A 27,295-nucleotide genomic window follows, 5' to 3' on the forward strand; every position below is an offset into this window, starting at 1 on the left:
ACTGAGGTGCTGGATGGAGACGCCCGAGTTCCGAGGATCCACTGGTAGAGTTCCGTGTGAAACGGTGATTTCCACCTGGACTGGTGTCCGCGGGCGTCTGAAGCCCCGAAGGCCCCTGCCCAGTGTTTTGTGTTTTCACATGTTTTCCTGCAGAGAGGGCTCATGGCGTTCTCTAGGTTCTCAGAGCCCAGGAAAGGTGTGCGCTTGGCTGCCTAAGGCCCTGCCCCTGCGGGCACAGACTCCGGCTGTTGTCTCAGGTTTGGGGCTGCTAGAGTTCAGCCAGCCCCCTCTCGAAAGTCACCTTTTACATTTTTTAAAAAGAGTCCCATAATAGCACTTGACAAAATCTAACACCCTGATGTCGGGGATTTGTTTCAAAATAATGGAAACTGGTGGTAGGAATGGGTAAATCAAACAAGATTGGTCCTGTTTTGATCATTGTAATGGTTGAGTCCTGGATACATGGGGTTTATTATTCTATTCTTTCTACTTTATAGCTTACATAATATAAAAAGATAAAATTGCCTGACATAAAACTTGTGTGGTCACATCCATTGGGTGGCTAATATCAAAACCAAGAAAAGGACAAGTGTTGGTGAGGCTGCAGAGAAATTGGGACCCTGTGCTCTGCTGGTGGGAATGTGAAAATGGTGCAGCTGCTGTGGGAAACAATGTTGGCGGTTCCTCAAAGAATTAAAACCAGGATTACCGAATGATCCAGCAGTCCTGCTTCTGGGTGCACACCCAGAAGGATTGAAACCAGGGAGGCAAACAGATGTTTGTATGCCTGTGTTCATGACATTATTCACAGTGGCCGAAAGGTACTTGGCAACCCAAGTGCCCTTGACAGATGAATGGAGAGACAAGATGTGGTCCATACATACAGTGGGGTATTATTCAGCCTTAAAAAGGTGACGCATGCTGTAGCTCGCATGGACCTTGAGGACATTATGCTAAAGACACATACCCACTTATCAACTGTGGCTGATTAAAAGTTTCCTTTAAAAAAAAAACCCAGGTCATTTTGTTTGCTTGCTTTTTGTTTTACACTTAACAGGATCACTGTATAACGCTACTTCTTTCTTCTGCTGCATAAAAGAGATAAAGTTAGGCCTCTCCAGGGCCTGAGCCTGTAGGGATTCCATTAGCTGTAGGTTGTATTTCGGAAGATGATGATGGGGAGGTCGTCATGGGAATGCCTCCAGAGTCTCTCTAGCTCTGGTCCTTCTGCCTTTGTGGTTTTTCCTAAAATATAGCTGCTGCTTAAGATGAACTGATCAACACATATCTGTTGAGCATCCGTGTGGCAGGCATAGAGTGGGCCCTTCACTCACATGATCTACAATCCTCAAAACAGGGTTGTGCAAGGAGGTCCCGTTCCCAACTTATGATGTAGAAATAGGCACAGGTGGTTAAAGAATCTGCCCCTAATTAGAATGTCAGACACAGTTCATTTATTAACTATATCCCTGTCTTTCTTACCAGACCACACTGTTTAAAACAGCTTCTAACAGAATCAAGGGAGCTCGTTGGCACAGCAGAGAGGGGGGTGCTCACCCCGTTGCCCTAACCACAGCTCACGCCCCTCTCCAGCTGTGCCTCCTGTACATCAGTTATCCCAGCCTTGCTAGTCCCAGAATGAGCCACAGCCTTTTCTACCTTTGAACCTTATTTATATTTTTACTCTGTTTAAAAAACCCCCTGAACCCCCAGCCAGTTTGGCTCAGTGGATAGAGTATCGGGCTGAGGACCGAAGGGTCCCGGGTTCGATTTCAGTCAGGCACGTACCTCGGTGGCAGGCTCCTCCCCGGCCTGGGCCAGTCAAGGTACGTGCAGGAGGCAACCAATCGATGTGTTTCTCTCATATCAATGTTTTTCTCTGTCTTTCCTTATTTCTTTTCCTCTTCTAAAATCACTGGGAAAATATCCTCGGGTGAGGATTAAAAATAGGTGAATACAATGCCCCCTCAGGAGACTCCTTTGAAGGATGTCCTTGGGAGGTCTCCATTGTGCTGCTGGTGGTCCCCAGGGCTGGTCTCAGATATTTCCAGCTCTCTCCTCCAGACACACACTGGAATTGCCCCTGCCCACCCTGGTGATTTGGGTGGGGCCATGGGACCAGTTCTGGCCCACGAGTTAGGAGCAAAAGTGAGTTGTATTTCGTCTGTGTAGACGGGTCAGCTCCCACTAGGCACCCCTCCAGAGTGCTCAGTCATCCCCTGGCAATGGCAGGGCCACGTCTGAGATGGAGGCCGCAGGTCTTACTGGCTCTGCTGACCGTCCGAGTTCCCACCGAGTGAGTTCCCGTTGCCAGTTTTTCCCACCCCCCACAACCCGGTGACTATGGCCACAGCGATCCAGGCTGTGACGGCGTCGGCACGTTTGTGTTCTCTGGCAGGTCGTGCCTTGCCCCCCAGGCTCAGCACCTTGCAGTGCACTCATGCCTCGCAGACGGTCCTGGGGAAAGACTTCGGAGGGTTTTAGTGTCTGCGCAGACTTCAAGTCAATGGTGACGTGAAGCCAAAAGGACCTTTGATGTCAGGCTGGTTTTCAAGGATCAGAGATGGTCTGATCTAAATATGAAGATGGGACAATGCTTAGAGAGTCCATAAGAATGGATGCCTTTTTATATTTTTATTTTGGAACTATCTGAATAATTTATGAATTTTAAAATGTTTTCTGAGGAAAATACAATCAGTTGGAGATTTTATATTTATATCATTAAAGACACTTTTCTATGCATATTGCCTTTAACAAGGGGTCAGCTAACACATTACATTCCACTCCTTAGTGAGTCAGGAGCTACCTAGATTTTTAAATCAAAGCCTGGCAATTTGCAGCATGCACTCAAAGGCACCTGCCGCCACCTAGTGGCGGTGTCTCCTGATTGTATATTCTTTTGATGGACCAAGGTTAAATGTTGAATCTGCAAACAAAACATGTAACATTATCTAATATTTACTGGTGAATTGCCTACAGTCTCTTAAAACATATAGTTTTCGCATGACCGGTGTGGCTCAGTGGTTGAGCGTGGACCTATGAACCAGGAGGTCACAGTTTGGTTCCTGGTTAGGGCACATTGTGGGGCATGTAGGAGGCAGCCGATCAGTGATTCTCTCTCATCATTGATGTTTCTATCTCTCTCTTCTCCGTTCCTCTCTGAAGTTAATTAAAAATGTTTTTAAAAAACACATATTTGTCATTATTTATTATGATGTCGTTACTGGGTCAATACGACTAGATGTCCTGTAATGAGAAGTGGCACGTAGCCAATGTTTTGGGGAAGAGTGGGTTTCTCTTCATCAATGAATTTATCAGCCGCGAGCTCTGGTGCAGGGGTTGATGTCGGGGCTGCCACACACAGGCTTTGCAGCCACCTTGCCGGGGATCTGTGACTTGCGTGGCCAGGACAGGGAGCCAACCTCTCTTTTGCCCACAGAGTTGGGATATACTGGGAAGGTGTAAGTTTTTATATTTAAAGTTAACCCTGAAGTTGACTGTTGTACTCTTTTCACTTTGGTTTTTAAATCAGTGACAATTTTATAACCACAGAAGCTAGCCGTGCACACCCCAGATACAGCCCACATTTACAGACGGGCTGATGGCCAGCCTTGCCATTCCCGGATGTTAATGAGTATTATGCCATTCAAAATGTCATTGGCTTTTTTATGATGTAGAATGTGAAGCCATGAATCAGGAGAAGACTTTGAGCATCGGTGACTGGTTCCTAGCCTGCTGGCTGCTCGTCTCTCCACGTTATCTGTGGGCTCCTTTCGGGTGATTACAGAAACATCAGGCACTTGTCTCCATAAATATTTTATAATGCCAATTGAATGTGATGAAATATTAAAAATATCATTTATTAAATATTTAAAAGTTCAGTCTTTGAAACTGGCCAGCTCTCTTCATTCTACTTCCAGCCTAAAGGAGCAATTTAGAAAATCTGAATTATAAAATTAGAATACTGGGAAAAATAAGAGAATTAGGAATATCACTATAAAATTATTTTTTTTGCCTTGAACCATTAGTAATTTTCAGCTGCAGGCCTATCATTTAGGGTAGCAGAAATACACATTTTATGCTACTACCTTTTAATACTTTCTGCTATTTTAGATTTTTCTGCACTTTGCCTAGTATTTTTACCTTCTTACTGGGTTAGAAAAATTCACTTAAAGTCTAAGGAGTTTTACGGACTCATATATTGGAATAATCTTCAGTTTCATTTGCTTTGCTTATAATCCTATATAATAAAGAGCTAATATGCAAATAGTCATCATGCCCTCACGCTGTAACGGCTCAGACACTCAACACTGGGGAGAGAGGAATGGGGACCAGCCAGGCACAAATGAGCTCGCAAGAAAGGAATGGAGATTAGCCAGGCTGTGGCCCGGGAGAGGGACAAGCCGCCCGCTCCACAGTCCCGGGCGCCTGCGGCTGCGGCCAAGGCAAAGCCGCGTGCCCACAGTCCTCTGCGGCTGCAGCCGGCTCTGGCAAAGCCGGCCCAGGTCCTGGGTGCCTGCAGCCAGCCAAAGGGAGGGAAGCCTGGGTCCCAGGTGCCTGCGACCAGCTGGAGGAGGGAATCCTGGGTTCTGGGTGCGGGGCGAGGCAGAGGCAGTTAGGGGCAATCAGGCCAGCAGGGGAGCAGTTAGGGGCGATCAGGCAGGCAGAGGTGGTTAGGGGCGATCAGGCAGGCAGGCAGGCGAGCGGTAAGGAGCCACTGGTCCCGGATTGCGAGAGGCAGTCAGACATCCCCCGAGAGGTCCCGGATTGGAGAGGGTGCAGGCCCCCCTCTCCTGTGCACAAATTTCGTGCACCGGGCCTCTAGTTTTATTAATAAAACTTGAAATATGAAAACAAATTGGAATTTACTATTGCTTTTAATGGCACATTACGAATAGTAAGTTGAATTAATAGCTTCTGTGTTTTGAAAGGAGAGCTCAGTGACAAACTGGAGGTTCTTCACAATGGCCTGTTTACCTGTCACACCTGTAGCCCAGGCAGCCGTCAGCTTGCGCCGTAGCAGGTTACAGAGCAGGTTTCATGAGCTGTCTGGAGAAGTGGGAGATCCAGCCGTTAGGAGAAGCTCCAGCCGGCTGCAGAGTGCGGCTGTTTCCTGTGTTCAGAGGACCCTCCCGGGGCGAGGGCTGCCGCAGACTCGCCCGCACAGCGTTCCCCAGTGAGCTCGGCGCCCTCGGAGTGCTGCTGAAGGAGAAGGGCAGGTGCACCAGAACTTCTGAATTCTCCTCTCCCAAGGCTCCTGGCCCAGGGCAGCTTTTGTGTGGGGAGAGCTTTTCCAAAGGCTCCTTAAATCTCGGCCTTTCTGATCTGAGTTTGGTATCCTAGTCGGTCCCTCCATAATCTAAGCACAGCTCACCTTTCCGGACAGGTCCCTGGTTGCACGTGGATCACTAGTTTCTCTCCTATCCTTTGCTTAGACTACCCACCTGCCAGAAACAAAAAGTAACACCTTTCAATGTTCACAACACCAAGACATACCTGCTTTTCCGTCTCAGCACCAAAACTACTTCTCTAGGAGAGAATTTCAAACCAGGACACTGACTAAAATTTTAAAAAATACAAATTTTTATTGATTTCAGAGAGGTAGGGAGAGGGAGAGAGATAGAAACCTCAATGATGAGAGAGAATCATGGATCAGCTGCCTCCTGTATGCCCCACACGGGATCGAGCCTGCAACCCGGGCATGTGCCCTGACCGGGAATTGAAACGTGACCTCCTGGTTCATAGGTCAACCATGCTGGCTGGGCCAGGACATTGATTTTATTTGTACTATATACAAGGTTCCTGACACACTCATCCATTGGCCCAATACTTCCCGATGATGAGATGCTAGTTAGCAAACAGCAGAAGGTCAGCCACTCCCAGAATCTGTTTTTGTCCATGTCTGAGTGGAGGAGGAGACGGTAATGACACAGCAGCACCTTGTGGCATCGCCTGTGTCTGACACTGTCAGCCTGTCACGTGTGACGGGTTTGATCACACCGCAACCTGTGAGGTGGGTACTGTTCCTGTCCTCAGTTTACAGTTGAGGAAACAGGCCCATGGAGGCAGCCAGGTAACTGCCCCAAAGTCCCAGGCTGGCCCCGCTGCCCTCGCTGTGCCCACGGTGGCGAAGAGTAGCAGCAGAGAAGGAGACGGTGGGGCCAGAGCAGTGGGTGCTGGTGGGGCTGGACGAGGGAGCATTTGACCAGAGACCTGAAGTGAGGTGACGAGCCCTGAGACTCTGGCCGAGGACTGGAGAGGTCAAAGCTATTTTAATATCAAGACATTGACTTGCCTTCCCTCATCCTCACGAGAGCTCGGAGGCTGCCTGGCGAGTGTGGCACAGCCGCAGGAGGCACAGTGGGGACCAGCTGGCTCCTATGAAGCTGGACAGTGAGCCAAAACTCACAGGATGGAAGCGGTGCCGCTCTTCTTAGCGAGCTTTGTTTTTAAAAATGCAGTTTTTATGAAAATGGCACTTATGCAAACTTATAATGGGTTTTTTTTTAATGCATTAGTAAATATTAAACTTTATCTTGGTTTTAATTTACAATACAGTGAATTCTGTTAGGTAGGTAGTTAGATAAATTAGATAGGTAGGTAGATCCCACATAAACAAATGCTGTGAGGACCTTTTTGGTGTGGCCGGTTCTCAGTGCACACATTTGAGGATACTGTTTAGATTAGATCTGTCAGGAGGGCAAGAATGCGCTTGGTCACTTGGCTCTTGTAATAAGCCCCGGTGAGAAGCAGAGGTGACGAGAAGCAGCTGCGTCTGCATTTTGCGTGCGCAGAGTTTTAAATGCAGTAAAATGTAGAACGGATTTTCCTGTCGTAACCATTTTAAGTGTACAGTTCAGTCGTGTTAACGACTCGTTCATATTGTTGTGCAGCCTGTTCCAGAACTCTTCTCATCTCGCAGAACTGCAACTCTGTACCCATTAGACTGATCCTGTGGGTCTGCAGTGACCGTGAAAGTGAAGCAGAAGTTTGCTGTGGGCTGGATGTGGCGTGCATGAATGTTTGATGGATGCGTCATTCATTGCAGAGCTGGTAGTTTGTTTCCCTCCCACATGCCGGTCGTGCACCACGCTGGAGGGGCTGCAGGTGAGGCCCAGGTGCTTCTCACCGTCTCGCTCTCCTGTTGCTCCATAACGGTCATCACCCGCAGCAGAAAAGCAGCATCCCCTTATGTCGTATTCGACATGCTTAAACATTTACATTTAATTTCAGATGGTCTGGATTGATGTGCACTCACGGGAAAGGGTCTGCTAGTTCATTCAACAAATAGGCACTACCTATCCTAGCTAATAAAAGAGTAATATGTAAATTAACCATCATTCCGCTATAAAGATGGTGGCGCCCATAGTGGCTGGGGCGGGACACTGGAGGCATCGCCCCGGCAACTTGAGCCCAGTGTCCGCACCCCGGCCACGCAGAGGGATGGGAGGGGCCTCGGGCCGGAGGCCAGGCTGAGGGACACCCCCCCCCCCCCCGCCCCGCACATATTTTGTGCACTGGGCCTCTAGTTGGTCATAAAGTTCCATACCCTTTTAATCAGTTCAGCTAAATTGAGGAGTTCTATGGTTAGTCATATCCTGAGATATGATACATTACACCTGAGATATAAGGAGACCTGGTAACATTCAAGGTGAAAGTAGAAAGACAATGAAAGAGTTCCAGCTATGAGGTGGAGCCCAAAATGTGCTGGTGGAGCGAGCACTCAGGGAGGAAGTGGTTGCCGTGACCCGAACAAAGCCAGGCCCAGGAAAAACAGGGAGGATCAGAACTAAAAACTGATGGAACCAGGTAAGCGCCTGCCAGACAGCACAGTTCTCCCTTAAAAACAAAAGTAGCAGTTGCGGTGCCAGCCCCTCTTCCAGTTATGGCAGCTGCCATCTTGGGAGGGGGCGGGGCTGGCTTACAAACTAGGAAATGAGATTGAGAGGTTACTCAAGGCCACCCAGAGGTCAGTTACACCTGCTCAAGGCCACTCAGTAAAGATAGAGGACGCTGGAATCTGATCCCACGTCAGCCTGACTCCAAAGTGGGTTATTTATTCTTAAACAGTTTTCAGTCAACTATTTCAGGAATTCGCATTTTATTTTATTTTAATACCTTGGATTTGTAATTTTATATTCATAAGTCTTGTCTAATTTGTGTCTTTGTAATGCTAATTTTAAATAGGTAATGTATTGTCATAAAGAAATAACACTTTTCTCTGTCACTATTCTGTAATAGGCCCCAAACAGTTTGAGTTTGTCTACTGGCCATCAGTCTGTCTTCTTTAATTTGTAGAGCAGAATCTGGTTTCTTCCTGGACTCATATAGTTTCTCCATTACTCACTCTGGAATTTAGAAATTCATGACATTTGGGTCTTGATACCAAACTCTGCAACAAAAAATGCAAGTGTTGCCTTCCAGATCAATGAATCTTATTGTTCAGACATAATAGATGTGTCTTCGAAAGCAGTTGAGTTTAAAATACTCATTCTAGCCCTGGCCAGTGTGGCTTAGTGGGTTTTGTGTTGTCCTGTGCACCGAAAGGTTTCCGGCTCCATTCCTGGTCAGGGCACATGCCGGCTGTGGGCTCGACCCCCAGTAGGGGGCATGCAGGAGGAAGCCAGTCCCCACCTCCCCCTCACATCACTGTTTCTCTCGCTTCTTCCCTCGCTCTCTCAAAATCAATTTAAAAAATCTTTTCAAAAAAAGTGATGGTGTTCTAACCTGCCTACTTCCTTTCCTTTTTAAACACAGCTAACAAGCACAAGCCCTGGCTCGAGCCCACCTATCACGGCATAGTGACCGAAAACGACAACGCGGTGCTCCTCGACCCCCCGCTGATCGCCCTGGACAAGGACGCCCCTCTGCGCTTCGCAGGTAGGAGCGCGGTTTTGTTCGCTCTTGATGCACCGGGACTGGGGGCGATGCACTGGGAACGTTTCTCACCCTTTCTTAAAGTGTCCGATGGCCGAGGGTGGTTTGTGGCTCCCGGGCACCATCCTTTTTCCTGTTACTTTAAAAAGTTGGGGCACCTGACCAAAAAGCCTGTACATGTGGTTGAAAAGCACAATATTACATCGCATTATTCTAGTCCTTGTCTTGATGTCATCAGACAGATAACACCTAGGCCAGTGTGTCTCAAATCGTGCACACAGCACACCTAAGGGTCGTGTTAAAATGCAGATTTAGATCCAGAGGGTTTGGGGGACCTGAGATCCTGCCCTTCTGACCTGCTCACAGGTGCTGCGGGTCCGCCAGAGGCAAGGATCTGGGGAACTGCAGCTCAAGGTCCTCTCGCACCTCCTCGGTTTCAGTTACCCGAAAAGACTTACTCGAAAACGTCAGGCAATCTTTGTAGAGGAATCCTGTGGCTCAGATTTTACTTTTAATAAATTTTTAAAGTGGAGGCATTTCATAAGGCTGTAACCTGACCACAGCGGCAGATCTGGGACCGCTTGGAGACTGGCTGTTTTGCTGACATGTAATAGCACTTTGCAGTTCAGAGCGTTTCTTGCTTGAGCCGCGTGTCCATGGTAACTTCCCCGACTGACGTGAATTGTGCCGCGTCACCCTCGCCTTGCCTCAGGGTCACAGTGAATTTTAGAAGGGTAGTTGTTGCGTGGCATTTTTTTCCAGGTCCAAATTTCTCATGTTAGTGTGTGCTGTTTGCCTGGGGACCAGTAAGAAGGATTCAGTTACCTTGTATAGATCAGGGGGTACATGACCGTATTTCACAGTGTGTACATTGAGGAAAGTGGATGTGTTTCTGAAGAGCTATTTCAACCAGTGGTCGCCAACCAGTGGTCCACGGACCACTGGTGGTCTGTGAGGTCCGAAAGGTTGGCGACCGCTGATTTAAACAATAAATTTGTTCTTCATTCCCTTCAAGTGCCACAGCCCATGTTCAGGAAAGTAACCTGAGAACCAGCTGTGCTGTGTGTCCGCGGTGGACACAGACCTTCCCAGTAGTGTTGCTTGTTGATTGGTTTTTAGAGAGAAATCCGATTGGATGGACAGGAGAGGACGCGCTCAGTGCCGTGAATCCATACACAGTGCTTGTGCAGCAGCTGAGATGATTTTCGTCTGCTCCTTCCTTCCCCCAAATTTGTTATCATTTTTAGCATTGCACATCGGTGTGCTCTGGAACGAATAGATTTTGAGTGTTTGTGTGTATATACTTGTACACGCAGCCCCTGCAGCCACATTTAGTTATTACACATGCTCCTCTGTGTGAGAGTGACGGTCAGTGCTCTGTGAATAACTTGAGTAGGATTATCTAGTTTATGCTTTTGAGCAGACTTACACATTCCTGACTTTCCCTGCATCCTAAGAAGTGATTGGGCTTCTGTACTCTGCAGTGTCAGCTGTATACGGCCCTAGACCAGCGACTGGCATAGTTGACACTCCATAAATATTGTAGGAGGAATGACCGAGTTTGCCCAAGATCACAGCTCGTAAGTGATAGAGTCGCCTTCCCGCCAGGGGGTCCGACTCCAGCCTCCATTCGTAGGTGCACTGTGGGCTCTCACAGCGTTCTCTGTAGAACATTGTAAACATCCTGGTTCGCAGTCCTACCCCATCAGGAACGTGCGGGTAACCACCAGAGATTGCTTGTCTGTCAGACTTCTGGAGTAAGTCCACGGCTGATGTTGGCACCTAAGTCACCAGAGTGCGTCGTAAATTGTCCCTCATCAGACCTTCGTATTGAATGCAGGGTCTTGCCCAGATTGTTTTCTTGGGGTGAAATAGGAGAGTAAAATCTTGGTATTTGTCAAGTAGTTTAGGAAATTAAAATAAGTTTCTTATTCAACCCCTTTTCCTTAATGTGCTAAAAGCCTGAGTAGAGGCAGGTAAGAAATTGTGTTGCCCATTTTGTGTACCTGATGGGGAGCTTGAGCCCCTTACGCAGGCCACGTGGTTGCCTTTTTAACAGTTGTCGCTTCTTCACTGCCCACGTCAGAGGCTGAGTGCCCCGCCTTGTCCCCTTTTCAGGCTCTTCCTTTTAGTAGGTGGTTTCACCCCAGCACCTTTTCCTGCTTTCCCGCCGAGTACAGAGTTGGCAAGGTTAGGCAAACAGTTGGGATAGAAATAGAATCCAAAAGAAATTTCAGGGCAAGAATGGGGATTTTATTTTTGTTGTTAGAACCAACTCAGGTGTGTGATCCTTTTTTCCGTATTCTGTATACTTTATGTGACTCGTTATACTTTATGTGAGGGTGGCGATGGGGCCGACTCCTGCACTGCACCTCGCCCCCCAGCACTGCCTTTTTAACTGTGGCAGGAGATGGGCGGACGTTGTGTTTGCAGCAATGAGTTGGACATATTTGGTGAAGCCCCATGAAATTGCCATTTTTATATATCGAAACTATCACAATACTTGAAAAAAATGGAAAACTGGAAATAGCCTGTGGGTGAGCCTAATTACTCTAAGGCAGTAATTCGTTGAGTAGCGGATTTAAGTAAGTATCTGGATGTTAGGATGGAAACTTAAACAGTTACTGACGAGCGGGGACTCATTTTGGATGCAGTTGCCTCCAGGAAAGGTTGGTATCAATAATCATTAAATATTAAGTATTTTTGCCAGGTCCTTGTAGAATAAAAGAAGCATAAAAGTTGGCCCTTCTTCTCAGAGCACTGATGATTTAGGTCCCAGAAACGAGCCTGGACCAGTCACCAGAAATAAGCAGCAGCCTGGTGCCCAGCTGGAGAGCGTGGGCGCCAAGGCGGGTGGACAGGAGGGCGAGGGAGGAGGGTCGAGTTAGCAGGGATATTGTAGTGGATGCTGCTCAGCGGGTGTCCCTTTTCCGGGGCCAGATCGGTGGGTCTTCAGTCCGTTACCCGCCTTCCCAGCCAAGTGCATGCACAGCCCAGGCGAGGCTGCCAGGCGCTCCCTCCTTGGAGAGCCACAGGTGCTGAGACCGGCTGAGGTTGCGTTCCCTCTGTCCAGGCCAGATTGCTCTGGGCCTGGTCAGGCCCCCATTCCTGGTCTCTCGAGCGGCCTTGGTTTCTGCTGTTTCCAGGCTCCTTTCTCTGGCTTGCAGCCAATTCCGTGAGTTTGTGACGGCTTTTCAGTGAAGCCCCTTTTGCCTGAGTCAGCTGGAATGGATTTCTGTTGCTGGCCACCAGCAAAACTAACTAACGGTTGGAGCCGCCACTCAGGGCCTCCAGGAGGAGTGCAGCATAGGCAGGTGACCTGAGAGTTGGCGGGGGGACGATGGGCTAGGCTCTGGAGACACCCTCGCTCTCAGGGCAGAGAGTGCAGTTTGGGGTTATACTCAGATTCGGAAGGAGACTCAGAAAGAACGCAAAGCCAGCCTGAAGCCCAGGTTTCTCAGAGGGACGGACGAGGAAAGTGAGGGCTGACACTGTAAACAGAATCCCTGGACGCGACTTTGGATACCAAGAAGTCAAATCTGTACCCATTGTTACAGTTTTATGTTTTGCTTTTTAAAAATTCTGCAGTAAAGTTCTTTTTGACTGTTTTAACTTTTTTTGTTGTTAATCCTCACTGGAGAAGATTTTTTCATTGCTATTTTAAGAGAGTGGAAGGAAGGTAGGGGGAGAGAGAGAGAGGGAGGGAGAGAGAGAGACAGACAGACAGACACAGACAGAGACATCGATGAAAGAGACACATTGATTGGTTGCCTCCTGCACACACCCTGACCAGGGCTGGAGATTGAACCTGCAACCCGGGTATGCGAGCCCTTGATTGGGAATCAAACCCGAGATCCTTGGGTGTATGGTTTGATGCTCTAACAACTTAGCATACCGGCCAGGGTCCTTTTGACTGTTTGTTGTTGTTTTTAATATATCTTTATTGATTTCAGAGAGGAAGGGAGAGGGAGAGAGAGATAGAAACGTCAGTGATGAGAGAGAATCATTGATCGGCTGCCTCCTGCACATCCCCCACCGGGGATGGAGTCCACAACCCGGGCATGTGCCCTTGACTGGAATCAAACCCGGGACCTTTCAGTCCATAGGCTGATGCTCTATCCACTGAGCCAAACCAGCTAGGGCCCTTTTGACTGTTTTAGATGATCTTAGGGGAAAGAGGGGAAGAGAGATGGGAAAGGTTTAGTCCATCCAAGGCGAATATAGCTGGAAAGGTCATCAGGAAACCTGGTGGGGTAGGGCTTCAGGCAGACTTACCTAGCAGAGCAGGTGCACATGGTCTGAATTGAGTGGGAAAGGGCCGGACAGAAAGAGAATAGACTGATAGGTGATTCTGAGAGGCCTTCCTTGCAGAGGTTGAGCGAAGGTGAGTCTAGAAGAGAGGACCGAGAATGCAAAGGGGTGGAGATGCACCATGCTGTAACTCCGTGTAATCAATGCCAGTAACTGCATGTATGTAACTGTCAGGTTGTGTAAATAACACAACCGTGCATCAGGGATGGAGGAGAAGGGTGCCCATGACCAGGAATGGAACCTCTGACCCCTTCAGTGCGTGGGCCCAATAAAGCTTTGCTTACAGACACAGAAATGTGAATGTCATATAATTTTCATATAATATTTTAAAAGATAGAAACAATTGCTAGCACACAGGCTGTTCAACAATGTGGCACAGGTGATCTGGCCAAGGCCATGGGTTGCCTGCCGCCTGGGGCAGCACATCCATCCCTCGGCGTCTGCATTCTCCATTCGGCAGTTACTAGGCACGTGCGGCTGTGGAAATGCGACCAGTACGAGGAAGAACTGAATTTTAATATTTAATTTTAACATGAATTTTAATTCAGTTTGACACAGCCCCATGGGGTTGGTGGCTATGGCATGGGCATTGGCCAGCACAGATCTAGAGAGACACTGTGTGGATGCAGCCGGAACCACAAACAGAATTATCCCTTGTAGCTCGTTCATGAACAGCAGAAACAGGCATTGTGGTACAGTGCCCACGGGAACCAACTGGGAATAGCGAACACTGCAGGGGCCTCCTTTGTGCCAGGCTGCATTCTGCACACTGGACCTGGGTGTGCTCACTGGCTCCCTCTTACGCGGCAGTGAATGAATGCACCGCAGCTGGGTGTGCCCTCCCAGATGAATGGATCTTAGAGCAGTGATGGCGAACCTTCTGAGCTCGGCGTGTCAGCATTTTGAAAAACCCTAACTTAACTCTGGTGCCGTGTCACATAGAGAAATTTTTTGATATTTGCAACCATAGTAAAACAAAGACTTATATTTTTGATATTTATTTTATATATTTAAATGCCATTTAACAAGGAAAAATCAACCAAAAAAAATGAGTTTGCGTGTCACCTCTGACACGCGTGTCATACGTTCGCCATCACTGTCTTAGACCTTCAGGCTGAATGAGACGGCAGGCATTCTATACCATGTGATACCATTGTTCAAACCTCAAAAACAAGCAAAATGAAACAACACTATTCGGGGATATACAAACATATGGTACAACCATTTTTAAAAGCAAGGGGATTCAGACTGTGATGCCTTTGGGGGAGAGCAGGTGCCCTGGGAGGCAACAGTGAGTGGGGGGCAACAAGGCCCCTGGCCTCGCTCCTGCAGTGTTCCGGGGCGAGGTAAGCAGGGTGTACATGGGCTGCTAGACTAGCGTTTCCCTCAGTAAAGACCATGGCCATTGTAGTTTCACCACCGTTCATATTGAATTGGTTTCAGTTCCTACTTAAGCATATGTTCCATTCAAAGAGGTGTTTATATTTGTTGCCTTAGTTGCATTAGAACAAGATTAGATTAGAAAACATTGTTATTTATTCAGCTCATAAACAAAGGATTGAACATAAAACCCATTGCTCCAGCTGATTGTTTCATTCAATCTAATGATGAACTGAATGTTATCAGACTCTAACCACAAGAACTTACATTGGAAGGGAGAAGCTGGAAACGGGAAAGAACAAATAGGTGTGCGTCTAACTGTTAGGATGTCTGACGCACCTGAGGGTGTTAGGAAGCTGTGGCTGTGCTATTTCATGGGTAATTAGTGCAATTTCAAAAATTACACAGGAGTCCCTGGTAAGTAGGATTCAAAGAGACACTTTGTTACTGAAGGTCCGGTTTTGCTATAGCAATTCTACTGAGCTGATTGTTAAGTTGTGTCAAGCTTTTCTATGTAACATGTGCATCTTGACTTTTTTCCTTATTGTTCCGTCTTCATTCTTTCCTGTATTACTGACATGGGTTTATCTTTTCTCCCTTCAGAGAGTTTTGAGGTGACAGTCACCAAAGAAGGTGATAAAGGGTTCTTTCTATCCCTCTTATGAATATTAACCCACTAACTTCGTTTATAAAATTGGGAATCAGCCCTTAAACAGAAGAAGCTGTGATGCTTTTTTATCCCTTTTATTCTATTTTGTTTCTGTTTTTAAATATATTGATGGAAACTGTATGTAACCAAACCCTTGGTTAGAAATATCTGGAAATCAGACATCCATTTGAACTATATGGATAACACTGTACATTTTTTCCTAAATTGAACTTAAGAGATTCACTTCGTAACCATTTTCTATTGGTTGTAATTTTGGAAGAGGTCCGTCTTATTTTTATGTGAAATACATTTTGTGAAGTTTTACTTATACATTAGAACGTTTATATTTGTTCTCCCATGGGCAAGAATGGAAACGTAGATTTTTAACTCCTACTTAAGCTGGTAAGCCAACTTAGACGAATTTCAGTTCCCAGGCAGGCTTCCTTTTCAGGTCTGATAGGATATAGTCCGAAACAAGGGCCAGTCTCGCAGGTCTCTCCCCATGGCGGGCACTGCATCGCACTGGTAGGCGCTAGCTGTTGAAATGGATGCCTGAAAAGTTGGTATTTCTACCTTTCTCATTCAGTAGTTTGCTTTGATTCCCTAATTTTAGCCAGGCTCATTGCACAGGAAGACTTGTTTCTTCTGACTTTTTTTTACAGACTTTCTGTAATTATGGTGCCGAACCTGTATCTCACGCTTCTTCCTCTCTCAACACTTGACTGTGTTTTAGCCTCCTCTCTGGTCCAGACCAAAACAGCTGCCAGCTGTCCCCCGCAGCCTGGGCACTTTCTGGTGTTACCAGGCCTTGGCAGTCTGCTAATGAGACCGCTTGGCCCTGGCGCTGTCCTAAGTACTCCTGTGAAATGCCTGTCTGTATTTTCTCTCTCTCTCTTTTGTATTCCTGCATGAATGGATGCAAAGTTAAATGAGTTGCTTGGAAAGCCAGAACCTGCTTCTTTGTACTAAAGCCCAGAACTCACCCTGTCGCCAAGCACAGCGCCCTGCTTCCCCACAGACCCTCTCAACCCCTGGCTGCCATGTGGTCATGGATTTTCTTTGGGGGAGGAGGGGTCTGGCTGCAGCCGGTTCGGTGGCAGCGATTCTAACCTGCGCTGCTTGACTCCCCAGGTGAGATTTGTGGATTTAAAATTCACGGGCAGAATGTGCCCTTTGACGCAGTGGTGGTGGATAAGTCCACGGGCGAGGGACTGATTCGCTCAAAAGAGAAACTAGACTGTGAGCTGCAGAAAGACTACACGTTCACCATCCAGGCCTACGACTGCGGGAGGGGGCCCGATGGCAGCGCCAACGCCAAGAAGTCTCACAAGTAAGTAGCCAGGCAGGGAGCGTGAGGACAGCAGTGTCCGTTACTCTCCTGCCCCAGGACTTCGGTGCTTGTGAAATAGAAGGGAGTTCCAGGTGCCCATCGGGACAGAGCAGTTAGAGCAGAGACCCTTGTAGACGGCTCCAGCAAGGGCCTGGACCATAGTCGTTGTAAATGAATGAATAACCGAGTAGAGAAACCAAGGCCCTACAGAGAAAATACGAAAGCCCACTCTTTGCCCTAGGGAGAGGTTTGTAGGTATGTGTGTCTTTTGTCTGTAAGTTCTGAGGGCGTGAAATTCATTCGAGCTGAGGAGAGAAAGCCAGCTGGTGGGCTCTGCCCTGGGAGTGAGCATGGCCTTCCTGCCAGCCGAGGACTGCCCTCTAGTGGAGAGGGCTCTGGGCAAGACATGGAGTTAGACTCTTCTCTTCCTGGCCCCTGTGGCTCAGTGGTTGAGTGTTCGACCCAGGAACGAAGAGGTCACAGTTCAATTCCCGGTCAAGGGCGTGCAGGAGGCAGCTGATCAGTGATGTTTCTATCGCTCTATCCCTATCTCTTCCGCTCTTTCTAAAAATCAATAAAAACATATAAAAATATAAAATAAACAAAAAAAGAACCTAGTCTTTCCTCTCCACTCACCTGCCCTTGGCACTGGGCAGATTTAATTTTGTTGAGTGTCAGTTTCTGCTCAGGACATGGATTGAGGAAAGAGGGCACATGGCTGAGACGATGTCACATAACTGTTGGGAGGGTCAGCGTGTGGATGGGTGGTGTCGGGTAGAGAGGGTCTTGGTGAATAATGTGGGTGCTGAGTGCAGAGCTTGTCTGGTTCAGAACATGCCCTGATCCAAAGCCCTGAGGCCCGCAGTTTTCTGCCTGGGGAGCCTGCTCTGACGATGCCTTCGTTTTCTCATCCCCAAGCTGGGGAGATGGAAGCTGGCAGCACGGGGTTCGCCAGGAAGGGCAACACTGAGGTCACCTTGAGGTCCCTCGTTTGCTAGATCAACGGCAGGTGGGGTCCCAGCCACGGGTTACTAATGGTCTCTATTCCTTGGAAGCAGGACCAGCCTTGTTTTAGTGCTCACCGTATCCCATCTCCCATCTCTGTTTCTTAGCCCTTCCGTTGGCTCTAGTTGTTTCTGCATTTTGAAAAAAAATATTTTTAACTTTGTGTTAACAGAGCTAACAGATATCTGGTATAGTTTATCTCCCTTTTACATGCTCTGTCCCACGTTGTGAAAGAAAATCCCAGTGTCACTGCCTTTTTTGTTTTTTAAATCCTCACCCGAGGGTATGTTTTTAATGATTTTTAGAGAGAGGAAGGGGCAGAAAGAGAGAAACATCAATCGGTTGCCTCCTGTACTCACCCCGGCTGGGGATCGAACCCACAATGTTGGTATGTGTCCTGACCAGGAATCGAACCTGAAACCTTTTTGGTGTCTGGGACACTTGACCACATGAGCCGCTGGCCAGACTGTGTTGTTGCCTTCTTACCAGGTGCCTTATTCCTAGACCTGGAAGGATCAGCCCAAATTCCTGTTTTAACTTTTCTGGTATCTCCAGGTTAAACTAAAAACAATGAATAGTTTACTTTTTATCTTCATACTAGAGGCCTGATGCACAAAAATTCGTGCAAGAGTAGGCCTTCCTTCCCCCCGGCTGCCGGCACCGGCTTCCCTCTGGCACTCGGACCTGGGCTTCCCTCCTCCGGCTGCCCGCAGGCACCCGGGACCTGGAATGACGCCCAGAAGACATCCGGTCTAATTAGCATATTACCCTTTTATTATTATAGATAAAATTGAATAAAATGTATCAGAGAAGGGAAATTTAAAAATAGGGCACAATTTGGGGGGATAATAAAACAAGCAAAGCCCACAGCTTTTCTCCTCTTCCAGAGCAACGGTCCACATTCAGGTGAACGATGTGAACGAATACGCACCTGTGTTCAAGGAGAAGTCCTACCAGGCGTCAGTCGTGGAGGGGAGGCGCTACGAGAGCATCCTGAGGGTGGAGGCTGTGGATGCCGACTGCTCCCCTCAGTTCAGCCAGATTTGCAGCTATGAAATCGTCACTCCAGACGTGCCATTCACGGTCGACAAAGATGGTGAGAACAGAGGGCAGCGTTCCTTGCCAGGGGGACGGTCCCGGCAGACTGTCCCTCCTAAGCCGATCAGCTTCAAACCCAAACTTTGTACTTCAGTGAAACTCACAGACCGGAGAGTTAGTCCATCCGGGCGGCTAGAACAAATGCCACAAAGCAGGTGGCTTAAGTGACAGACATTTATGTCTCACGTTCTGGAGGCTGGGGAGTCCAAGATCAAGGAGCCATTCCATTCAGGGTCTCGTGAGGGCCTGCTTCCCGGCTTACAGAGGCCACCTTCTTGCTGTCCTCACCTGGTGGGAGAGACAGGGCACTCTGGTCTCCTCTCTTCTCAGAAGGACACTGATTCCAATATGAGGACTCCCCCCTCTTTGCCTCCCCTAAACCTAAGCTCCTCCCGAAGGCCCCACCCCCTAGCACCATGACACCGAGGGTAAGGACTTGACATGTGAACTTCGGGGAAAGAACATTCAGTCCATAGCAGAGACCTGCTGTGGGGTCTGCTTCCCAGTTAAGATTTTACTCTGTCCCCTGAACGCCAGGTGTTCTCTGGCGGGGCCGTTCCTTTTTCAGAGTCGAATAGAAGTCCCTGCCCAGCATGTGGCTGTTTTTATCTTCTCCCTTTTCAGTCAGCGTGCATCTGAATAAGACGGACCTTTCGTTGGGCCCAGGTTTCTGTTCTCCATTAGACTTGAATCTTCTGCCTCATCTTGAAGGTGAAGGTTTATACTTCATTGCCAGACTCTCAGTAACTGAGCAGATCGAGATCGGCTCATTCTAGAGTTTAACTTCTTTATGAGGTTATGGCTTCAGGATGATGCCTGTCTCCATCGTTAACCCGCAGTCCAGATTCTCTGCTGAAATCACGGGCACGGCAAACACTTTGCAGACACCTGTATTCATGGTCAAAAGCTGGCTTCTCTCGGGTGGGTGGGGTAGGAAATCTCTCTCTCTCGCTAATAATGTAAGTCTCTAACAAGTATTTAATGCAGCTTTGGTCTTGTATTTAATATTTGAAGAATTTGAATCATTTTGTCTTTTATTCTCTTAGATGTAAATCTTCAAGTAAATATAAAAACAAACAAAAGTCTGTGAGAAGGGATGGAGTTGAAGTGCATGGGCTCCGAGACGGTTTAGTGTAGAGCTCGGGAAGCCAGGGGAGTGTCGTGACTTTGGGTGTTTCCTGTCGGTGCTTCTGGGGCTGGGACCACGAGCGCTGAGTGTGTCAGCAGGGACGTGGAGGGGAGACCAGCCCGGGTGTGGGTCCTCACTGTTTCTCGCCCTGGAAGGTCACATAAAGAACACAGAGAAGCTGAACTACGGGAAGGAACACCAGTACAAGCTGACGGTCACAGCCTACGACTGCGGGAAGAAAAGGGCCACCGAGGACGTGTTGGTAAAGATCAGCATCAAGCCCACCTGCACCCCCGGGTGGCAAGGTGAGCCCCATTCTCATCTCCGCATTCACCCCGTTCTTAAAGTTTAGGCACAGAACCTAATGTGTGAACTTCCCCCTCTCCCTCTACCCGGGCCGGTGCAGGATGGGACAGCAGGGTCGAGTACGAGCCTGGCACGGGCGCCCTGGCTCTCTTCCCAAACGCCCACCTGGAGACGTGTGACGAATCGGTGGCCTCGGTGCAGGTGACGGTGGAGCTGGAGACCAGCCACATAGGGAAAGGCTGTGACCGCGACACCTACTCTGAGAAGTCCCTTCACCGGCTCTGTGGTAAGGAGGCCTGTGGTCTGCAGTGAGGGCGAGAGGGACCCTACACATGCGTGTGGGCATGTGCGTGTGTGTGTGCGTGTGTGTGTGTGTGTGTGTGTGTGTTGCTTCACGATCATGAGCTAAAACAGACTCTAACTTTCTGACACGGCTGCTGCCACCTCACCGGCTAATTTCCCTACTGGGTGGCTTCAGGGGGTACATGACCCCATGGAAGTCTGTTCAAAACATTATTTTATGTGCATTTTTAAGAACCACTGATTTGAAGATAGTATTTCTCTGCCATACATTGAAAATCATCAAAATAGAAATTACACATATGTGGAGGGAGTTTTAAATGAAACGGGATGATTATTTAAGGACTGGAGAAAAAAACTACAGGTAATGCAGTAGTTTTTGGCAAACATGAAGAAGAAAATCAAGACCAAAAGCACCCACATCTAACTACGGTCTCCACGGACCATATACCCAGGCCTGGGGTCCAGAAGTATATCCACAGATCATATGCCCAGGCCTGGGGTCCAGAAGTATATCCACAGATCATATGCCCAGGCCTGGGGTGCAGAAATGTATCCACAGATCATATACCCAGGCCTGGGGTGGAGAAGCCAGAGGCAGCAAGACTGGGGCCTGGCAGGAAGCTGGCTCCGACTCCACCGTTGGTTGCAGGAAGTTTTCTGGTTTATCTCAATGGGAGGTATGGCTGCCTGTCATGGAAAATGCTGAGGACGAAGATTTACTTGCCTGGTGAGATGATGCCAGTGACTTACATGGCCTCTTCATATCAGAAGGGTCTAGTGCAGCCGTGGGCAAACTACGGCCCGCGGGCCGGATCCGGCCCGTTTGAAATGAATAAAACTAAAAAAAAAAAAAAAGACCATACCCTTTTATGTAATGATGTTTACTTTGAATTTATATTAGTTCACACAAACACTCCATCCATGCTTTTGTTCCGGCCCTCCGGTCCAGTTTAAGAACCCATTGTGGCCCTCGAGTCAAAAAGTTTGCCCACCCCTGGTCTAGTGTGTTTCAGGAGCTATTCAGCATCAGCTCTGCGGGGAGCATTTTCCGTCCTCTCTCTGGCCGGCTAACAGCAGCTAGATTAAAGCAGCAGTGTTCGTGACTAACTGGAAATGGTTACATGGTGAATAAGCAGAAAGGGAAAGTGTATTGTCTGCTGACGCATCCCAGTGATGAGCATACCCAGGAGTTTTATGACTGAGTCTAAATATTCAGAACCATGTACCTAATCCGTCAGTTGAGAGATCTGGAATGGGCTCTCATTTTAAACTGTGAATATTAGTATAATGTATGAAACTACCTTCTCATAGTGCCAGTTTTTATGGTATTAAATGAACACTTTCTCAGCAGGACAGTTCAAAGGCAGGAAGAATGGTAGGGATTCTGTATCTGAGTGCCCACTGTCTGCCGGGGGTGGTATGGACCTGGTTCTTACGGAGGAATTCATGGAGGCGGAGGAGGCTCTGTCGCCCGCCCACGGACACACTTTTAGGAGGTGGCCGACTGGGATTGGACTGAGGTCAGTGTTACTCGAGAGACCAGGTTGTTCAGCCAGGTCACGCAGCTCCTGGGAATTGAGACCTGAGGACCAGGAGAACTTGCAAAATCTTCTGCAAATTTTTTTTTTTACTTGAGCTTGGCAATACATACAATAGTTGTAAAATTTTTCATGCTTTGTTTGCTTAGTAATTCTATTTCTAGGAATTTTTTCTGAGGGAATGATCATGGAGACACGCAAAGGTGTGCATCAAGGGAAGGTTTATCCTAGGAAAACGTGGGACAACCTCAGTCCACCAGGGAAGTCAGGTCATTAAACTAGGGCACATCCGTGCGATGACTGGGAATGTGCGCGTGCACACAGGCCTCCGTTTTTATAAAATGCACATATTCATAGAGGACTGGAAGTGCTCATAGGCAAATGTTAATTGTGGTTTACAGGTTTATTTTTTCTTCCTAGCTTTTAAAAAAATATCCACGCTTAGCACTTATAAATTTTGCTTGTCATAAAAACCCTTCCTTTTGAGAAAAATAAAGTGGATCTAGCTACCGCATAGACCCTGAGACAAGGGCAGTGCGTCGGTGCCGGTTGGCAAGGCGGTGCCTTTTCAGCGCTCAACCCCAGCGAACCCAGTTCCTGTGCTTTTCAGGGGCTGCGTCCGGCACTGCCGAGCTGCTCCCTTCCCCGAGCGGCTCCCTGAACTGGACCGTGGGCCTCCCCACGGACAACGGCCACGACAGCGACCAGGTCTTCGAGTTCAACGGCACTCAGGCAGTCCGCATCCCGGATGGCGTCGTCTCCGTCAACCCCAAAGAGCCCTTCACGGTGTCCGTGTGGATGAGGCACGGGCCTTTCGGCCGCAGGAAGGAGACGATTCTCTGCAGCTCCGACAAAACAGGTGAACGTGCTGGGGGGCGCGGGCTCCGTGTCCCCGCGGGGGCTGCTGGGGGGCGCGGGCTCCGTGTCCCCGCGAGGGCTGCTGGACTCCTTCCCCCGAGGCTGGATGGTTACACCGGGGCGGCCTGTCCTAACACATCCCCCTGGCATTTGGGCATTTGATAGTAAAAACCCAAGTGTATTTGTTTCTGACCCTGCCTTGGCCCAGCTGGGGAGTTCATCGATGCTGATAAAACTGTGTCTTCAAAATCCATTAAAGAAATAGCTTTTATTTCTCCTTTGGGTCTTAAGTTGGCAATTTACCAGTCGCATTTCTCTCTGCAGATATGAACCGGCACCATTATTCCCTCTTTGTCCATGGCTGCCGGTTTATTTTCCTCCTCCGTCAGGATCCTTCAGGAGAGAAGAAGTATAAACCTGCAGAATTCCACTGGAAGCTCACTCAGGTGCGGGAATGGGAAATGCGCCGATTCCGCTGCGGCCGCCGGGCCCGGGCTGGCTGCTTCCCGGCCGTGTATACTTACAGTGTTACGATTTCTGTGTCTGTGGGTCAGATCAACTCCTTTCCACTGAAAGCCTAAGTTATTTTTACATGTATATATTTTATACATAAAACAATATGCAAATTGTACGTGTTAAATTAAAAAAACCGTGTTATAAAGCAGCCCTTGCTAACAAATTGGGGTTGAGATCCTTGTGTTTGTTTATTCATTACTTAAGGCTTTGCCTCCCAAAAGATGCCACGGCGCCCCAGGGCCTCAGCGGATTCAGGCGCCAAGGAACATTTAAAGTTTCCAAGGAGCCAGCCATCTCCAGCCTTTCAGATGCCGCCTGAACCACTAGCTTGAGGGACTTGGCGGGTTTGCTGTCAGCTCATGTGACATTCCATTCGATAGAGTCATGCCTTTCCCAGCAGTTTCTGAGAAAGCAAGTTCAGTGGGACCTCGTCCTCGGACTTCATTCGTTCGGAGGCTGTCCCAGAAGCGATTTGTTTGAAAACCGAGCCATTTTGTTCTTTTAGAAATAATACACATGGAATTAATCCGTTCCAGACCCCCAAAAGCAAAAACACACGAAAATATTCACGGCACAATTTCTTGAGATGTTAACAGCCCAAGGTTTAATGGCAAACTGACTCACACTCACGCATCTCTCCTCTGTTTGTCGCCTGAGAGATGTATGACTGATCATACAGGTATCAGCATGAAAGGGCTGTCGGGTCGAGAACTGAAGCCTTGTTCAACAGCTGAGACCTTTTTTCTGTGAACAACTTGGTTGAGAACCGAATTGCTTGAGAACCGAGGCTTGACTACTTTCAAATGCACAGTTGGTCAGCATGACTGTTGGCTAGCGTTTATCCTGGTGTTAAAAATACATGCCTCGGCCCTCCGCCGTCCCAGGTCAGAAGTCACTGCCTTTCTTCCCTGCTCTCGGTCAGGTCCGCGTGGTCTCCCTGTCCCCGAGGATTGCTGGGGATATTGTATGTTAAGTACAGCCTTACTCTCCGAATGCCCCAGACCCCCGCAGCACCTGTACACCGGGGTGCAGCGCTGCCATTGTGTCTGGATGAGAGGGAGGTGGACGCCCAGGTGCTAACCCTCCCCCTGCCTCTCACAGGTCTGTGATGAGGAATGGCATCACTACGTCCTCAACGTGGAAATCCCGCGGGTCACGCTCTATGTGGACGGAGTTTCTCACGAGCCCTTCTCGGTGACTGAGGAGTACCCACTTCACCCATCCAGGATCGAGACTCAGCTCGTGGTTGGGGCTTGCTGGCAAGGTAACAGGCATGGGCACCCCCTCTCCCCAAGGCTCGGGCAGTCAGTGATTCTGTCTGCTCTGCCGGAGGAAGCAGGCTCTTCTCAGCACTTCACCCTCCTTTCCTTTATCTTTTCACCCCTTTTCCTGGGCCCAGTCTCTCTGGGTCATCACCGAGGCCGTCCACTGATGGGCGCTCACTGCAGGTGTGCTACGGGACACTTCCTCGGAGCCTGGGAGGGAATGTTGCACAGAGGGCGGGTGTAACTGAGGAACATTTTATAAATTCATCAGCTTGTGGAAAAGTCTACGAAAGCAGGGAGGCAGCCGTCAGGCACAGAAAGGCGGTGTGCTTTGGCCGGGTGACGCTTCTGGAGCCGTTAGCGCTTGACAGCCTGGTGGGGACACCTCAAGTGCCATGTTTGAGAGGGTTCGTGGACGTCCCTGCTGGCTGGCCAGGGACGGCTGTGACGACAGCCACCAGAGCAACAGCACCTCAGTCTGTGCTTCCCGAGTGCAGGCCGTGCCGATGGCTTTGCATAGTCATCTCGTTAACCCTCCCAATGCGTCTGTGGTGGGAGCTGTTGGATCCCTATTTTACTGAAGAAACAGAGGCCCTGAGCAGCAGGGAGCCCCTGTTCCCAGCTGAGTCATCGTGGCGCTGGGGTTTGAGCCCTGAAGCCGCTGTGCCAGGGCCGAGCTCTGACCTCTGGACCAGGGGTCGCAACCTTTCCTGTGCCTGGAGCCCTTACCGTGGCCTGGGGAAGCCTCTGGACCCCTCCTCAGGTTTCCAAGGGAACCAATTAAATTGAAATGCAGTTCCCAAAGTATGAGCAGACCAGAGGTGTGAAATGTTCACACTGCCGCTCCGTGAACCGGGGAGCAGGCCTCCGCAGCAGGCCCGATGCCCGCGTGACTTCCAGTGCCGGGTTGCGGCGGTTCCTGTGGCGGCGCCGCAGTGCCACTCGACCGGGAAAGAGCACCACTTTCTCCAGGCCAGAGTTGCCGTTGCTGCTGATACCACTGTGGTTTGTGGCTGACCATTTACAACCAAAGGAACACGAACTGTGAGAAGTTAGTGAAGAGAAGCCTGTAATTTTTCCCATTCAAGTGAGGGATCCCTCACTCCGCCTTCGCAGTTTGTGGGCCCCGCATTGGCCCGTGACTTGACTGTGCGTGAGGTCCCTGCAGGCGCCTGCTAAATGGGTCTCCTGCTTCCTCCCTCTGGAGACATTGTGCTTTGAGGTAGACATCTGTGAAAGAGCCTGATTTCTAAGACAGCTTTGTTTCCATTATGGGAATCTGAATTTCATGATTTTCCTGCAGGTCCTTTCAAATGAAAAGGAATAAGACAGTAATGTAGCGCGAACCTCTTCGGTGAATTCCCGTATTTAATTTTGGTGACAATTTATCCATGAGGAAGTGAAACATTGAGACCAAGGAATGAGGAATAAATTATTAGGGATACGGAAATTTTTAGTTGCTGTTCTTAAATTTTCCGTTCAAATTTGCTTCCTAAAGTAAACAAAAAATTCTGAGAAATTATCTTAAAAATACAAACTCAAGGGCAAACCTAAATGTTACTTCACATTCTGGGAGCTTTGTTGGTTGGCTAAAACATCCCCCTCGTCACACCCTGCTGTCCTGGGACCCTGCTCATGTCAGTAATTCTGCCTTCAAAATGGCCATTTTCACCTTCATCCATTGCTTTCTACCTCAGTCCTCCACGTCCTCAGCCAGAAAAGGCTGCCTAAACTCCCAAACCAAGCACAGCTTCGCAAAGACGGAATTCATAGGGAGGAAGGTCTCCGTTGCCCCTTGCAGCGGATCTGAAACCACTTCCCTGACAAACCCCGTGGGGAGCCGGGCTGATGGCATGCCGTGGAGGAGCCACGGGAGCCCTGAGCGCTCGGGGCTGTGAGCACAGGCGGCCCCACCGCCCAGCCTGGGAGCGGATGTCCTGTGCTCCGGCGCTGGGTGTGCCTCTCCAGTCGGGCCCTGTCGGACCCTGCACCCCTTCCAGGGGCGGTGGGTGGTCAGAGCCCAGGCCCACCGTGGGTGATGACCTGTTTCTTGGGGGAATTCCTTAACCTCTGACTCCCTCCCTGTTTGGTAAAAGTGGTTGAAAATGCCTTCTTTTCTCTGCCACTGAGAGGTTAAAGTCTAGACCAACGTGAACTTGTTTTGCACTTTCTGAAGAGATGTACTTTGCAAGCCCTTCGTACACCAGCCGTGGGCGCTTATGCGGCCCTGCCGGTAGGACAGTGCGGGCGGGGGTGGTGCCGAGTCAGTGCGTCTCTGCGGCCAGTGAGCGCCTCCTTGTGGCCCGCCGGCCGCCCAGGCTGAGGAGACATCAGTGTACAGGCGCTTCCTCATCTGACTTTGAACCCAACCTCCGTTTTGGCCAGGAGGGTGGGGAGGTGGAATAGAAGCGTACCAGGAAGCTGGGGTGGCAAATACCGCTTCTGGGAAAAGGCGACCAAGTACAGACCTGCTTCCAGGCTGAGTATGTCCCCAAGGGGGACACGGGAACTTTTCTCTCGGCATTTTGCATTTGGTAGCTTTTCAGTAGGGATTTTCAAGGTCCACTGTGAAGAGCCTAACTGGGGTCCTCTCCTGTTTCTTTGTCTTGCTTCTCTGCAGAGTACTCAGGAGTTGAAAGTGACAATGAAACTGAGCCCGTGCCTGTGGCCCCGGCAGGTTGCTGGACTTTCCCCCTCTGGTTCACTGCTTTTCATTTAAATACAGACATC

The 27,295-nt window shown here is 49.0% G+C and overlaps 1 protein-coding gene across 7 annotated transcripts in view; it reads left to right on the forward strand.

Moving 5' to 3' along the window:
* LOC132231711 (beta-catenin-interacting protein 1) overlaps positions 1 to 27,295 on the forward strand; it is a 127,697-nt gene that overhangs the window by 93,113 nt on the left and 7,289 nt on the right. For 3 of the 7 annotated variants that reach the window (XM_059691334.1, XM_059691335.1, XM_059691339.1), the window contains 10 exons: positions 8,758 to 8,880; positions 15,172 to 15,201; positions 16,349 to 16,547; positions 18,440 to 18,648; positions 19,935 to 20,084; positions 20,186 to 20,371; positions 22,537 to 22,785; positions 23,109 to 23,230; positions 24,402 to 24,564; positions 27,186 to 27,242. In XM_059691334.1, coding sequence (XP_059547317.1) covers positions 8,758 to 8,880; positions 15,172 to 15,201; positions 16,349 to 16,547; positions 18,440 to 18,648; positions 19,935 to 20,084; positions 20,186 to 20,371; positions 22,537 to 22,785; positions 23,109 to 23,230; positions 24,402 to 24,564; positions 27,186 to 27,242 — 1,488 coding nt within the window. The remainder of the gene's footprint in view (positions 1 to 8,757; positions 8,881 to 15,171; positions 15,202 to 16,348; positions 16,548 to 18,439; positions 18,649 to 19,934; positions 20,085 to 20,185; positions 20,372 to 22,536; positions 22,786 to 23,108; positions 23,231 to 24,401; positions 24,565 to 27,185; positions 27,243 to 27,295) is intronic. The other 4 variants (XM_059691336.1, XM_059691341.1, XM_059691337.1 and 1 more) reach the window with 3 other exon arrangements.

The sequence above is a fragment of the Myotis daubentonii genome, chromosome 3, assembly GCF_963259705.1.
Source record: "Myotis daubentonii chromosome 3, mMyoDau2.1, whole genome shotgun sequence".
Lineage (NCBI taxonomy): Eukaryota > Metazoa > Chordata > Mammalia > Chiroptera > Vespertilionidae > Myotis > Myotis daubentonii.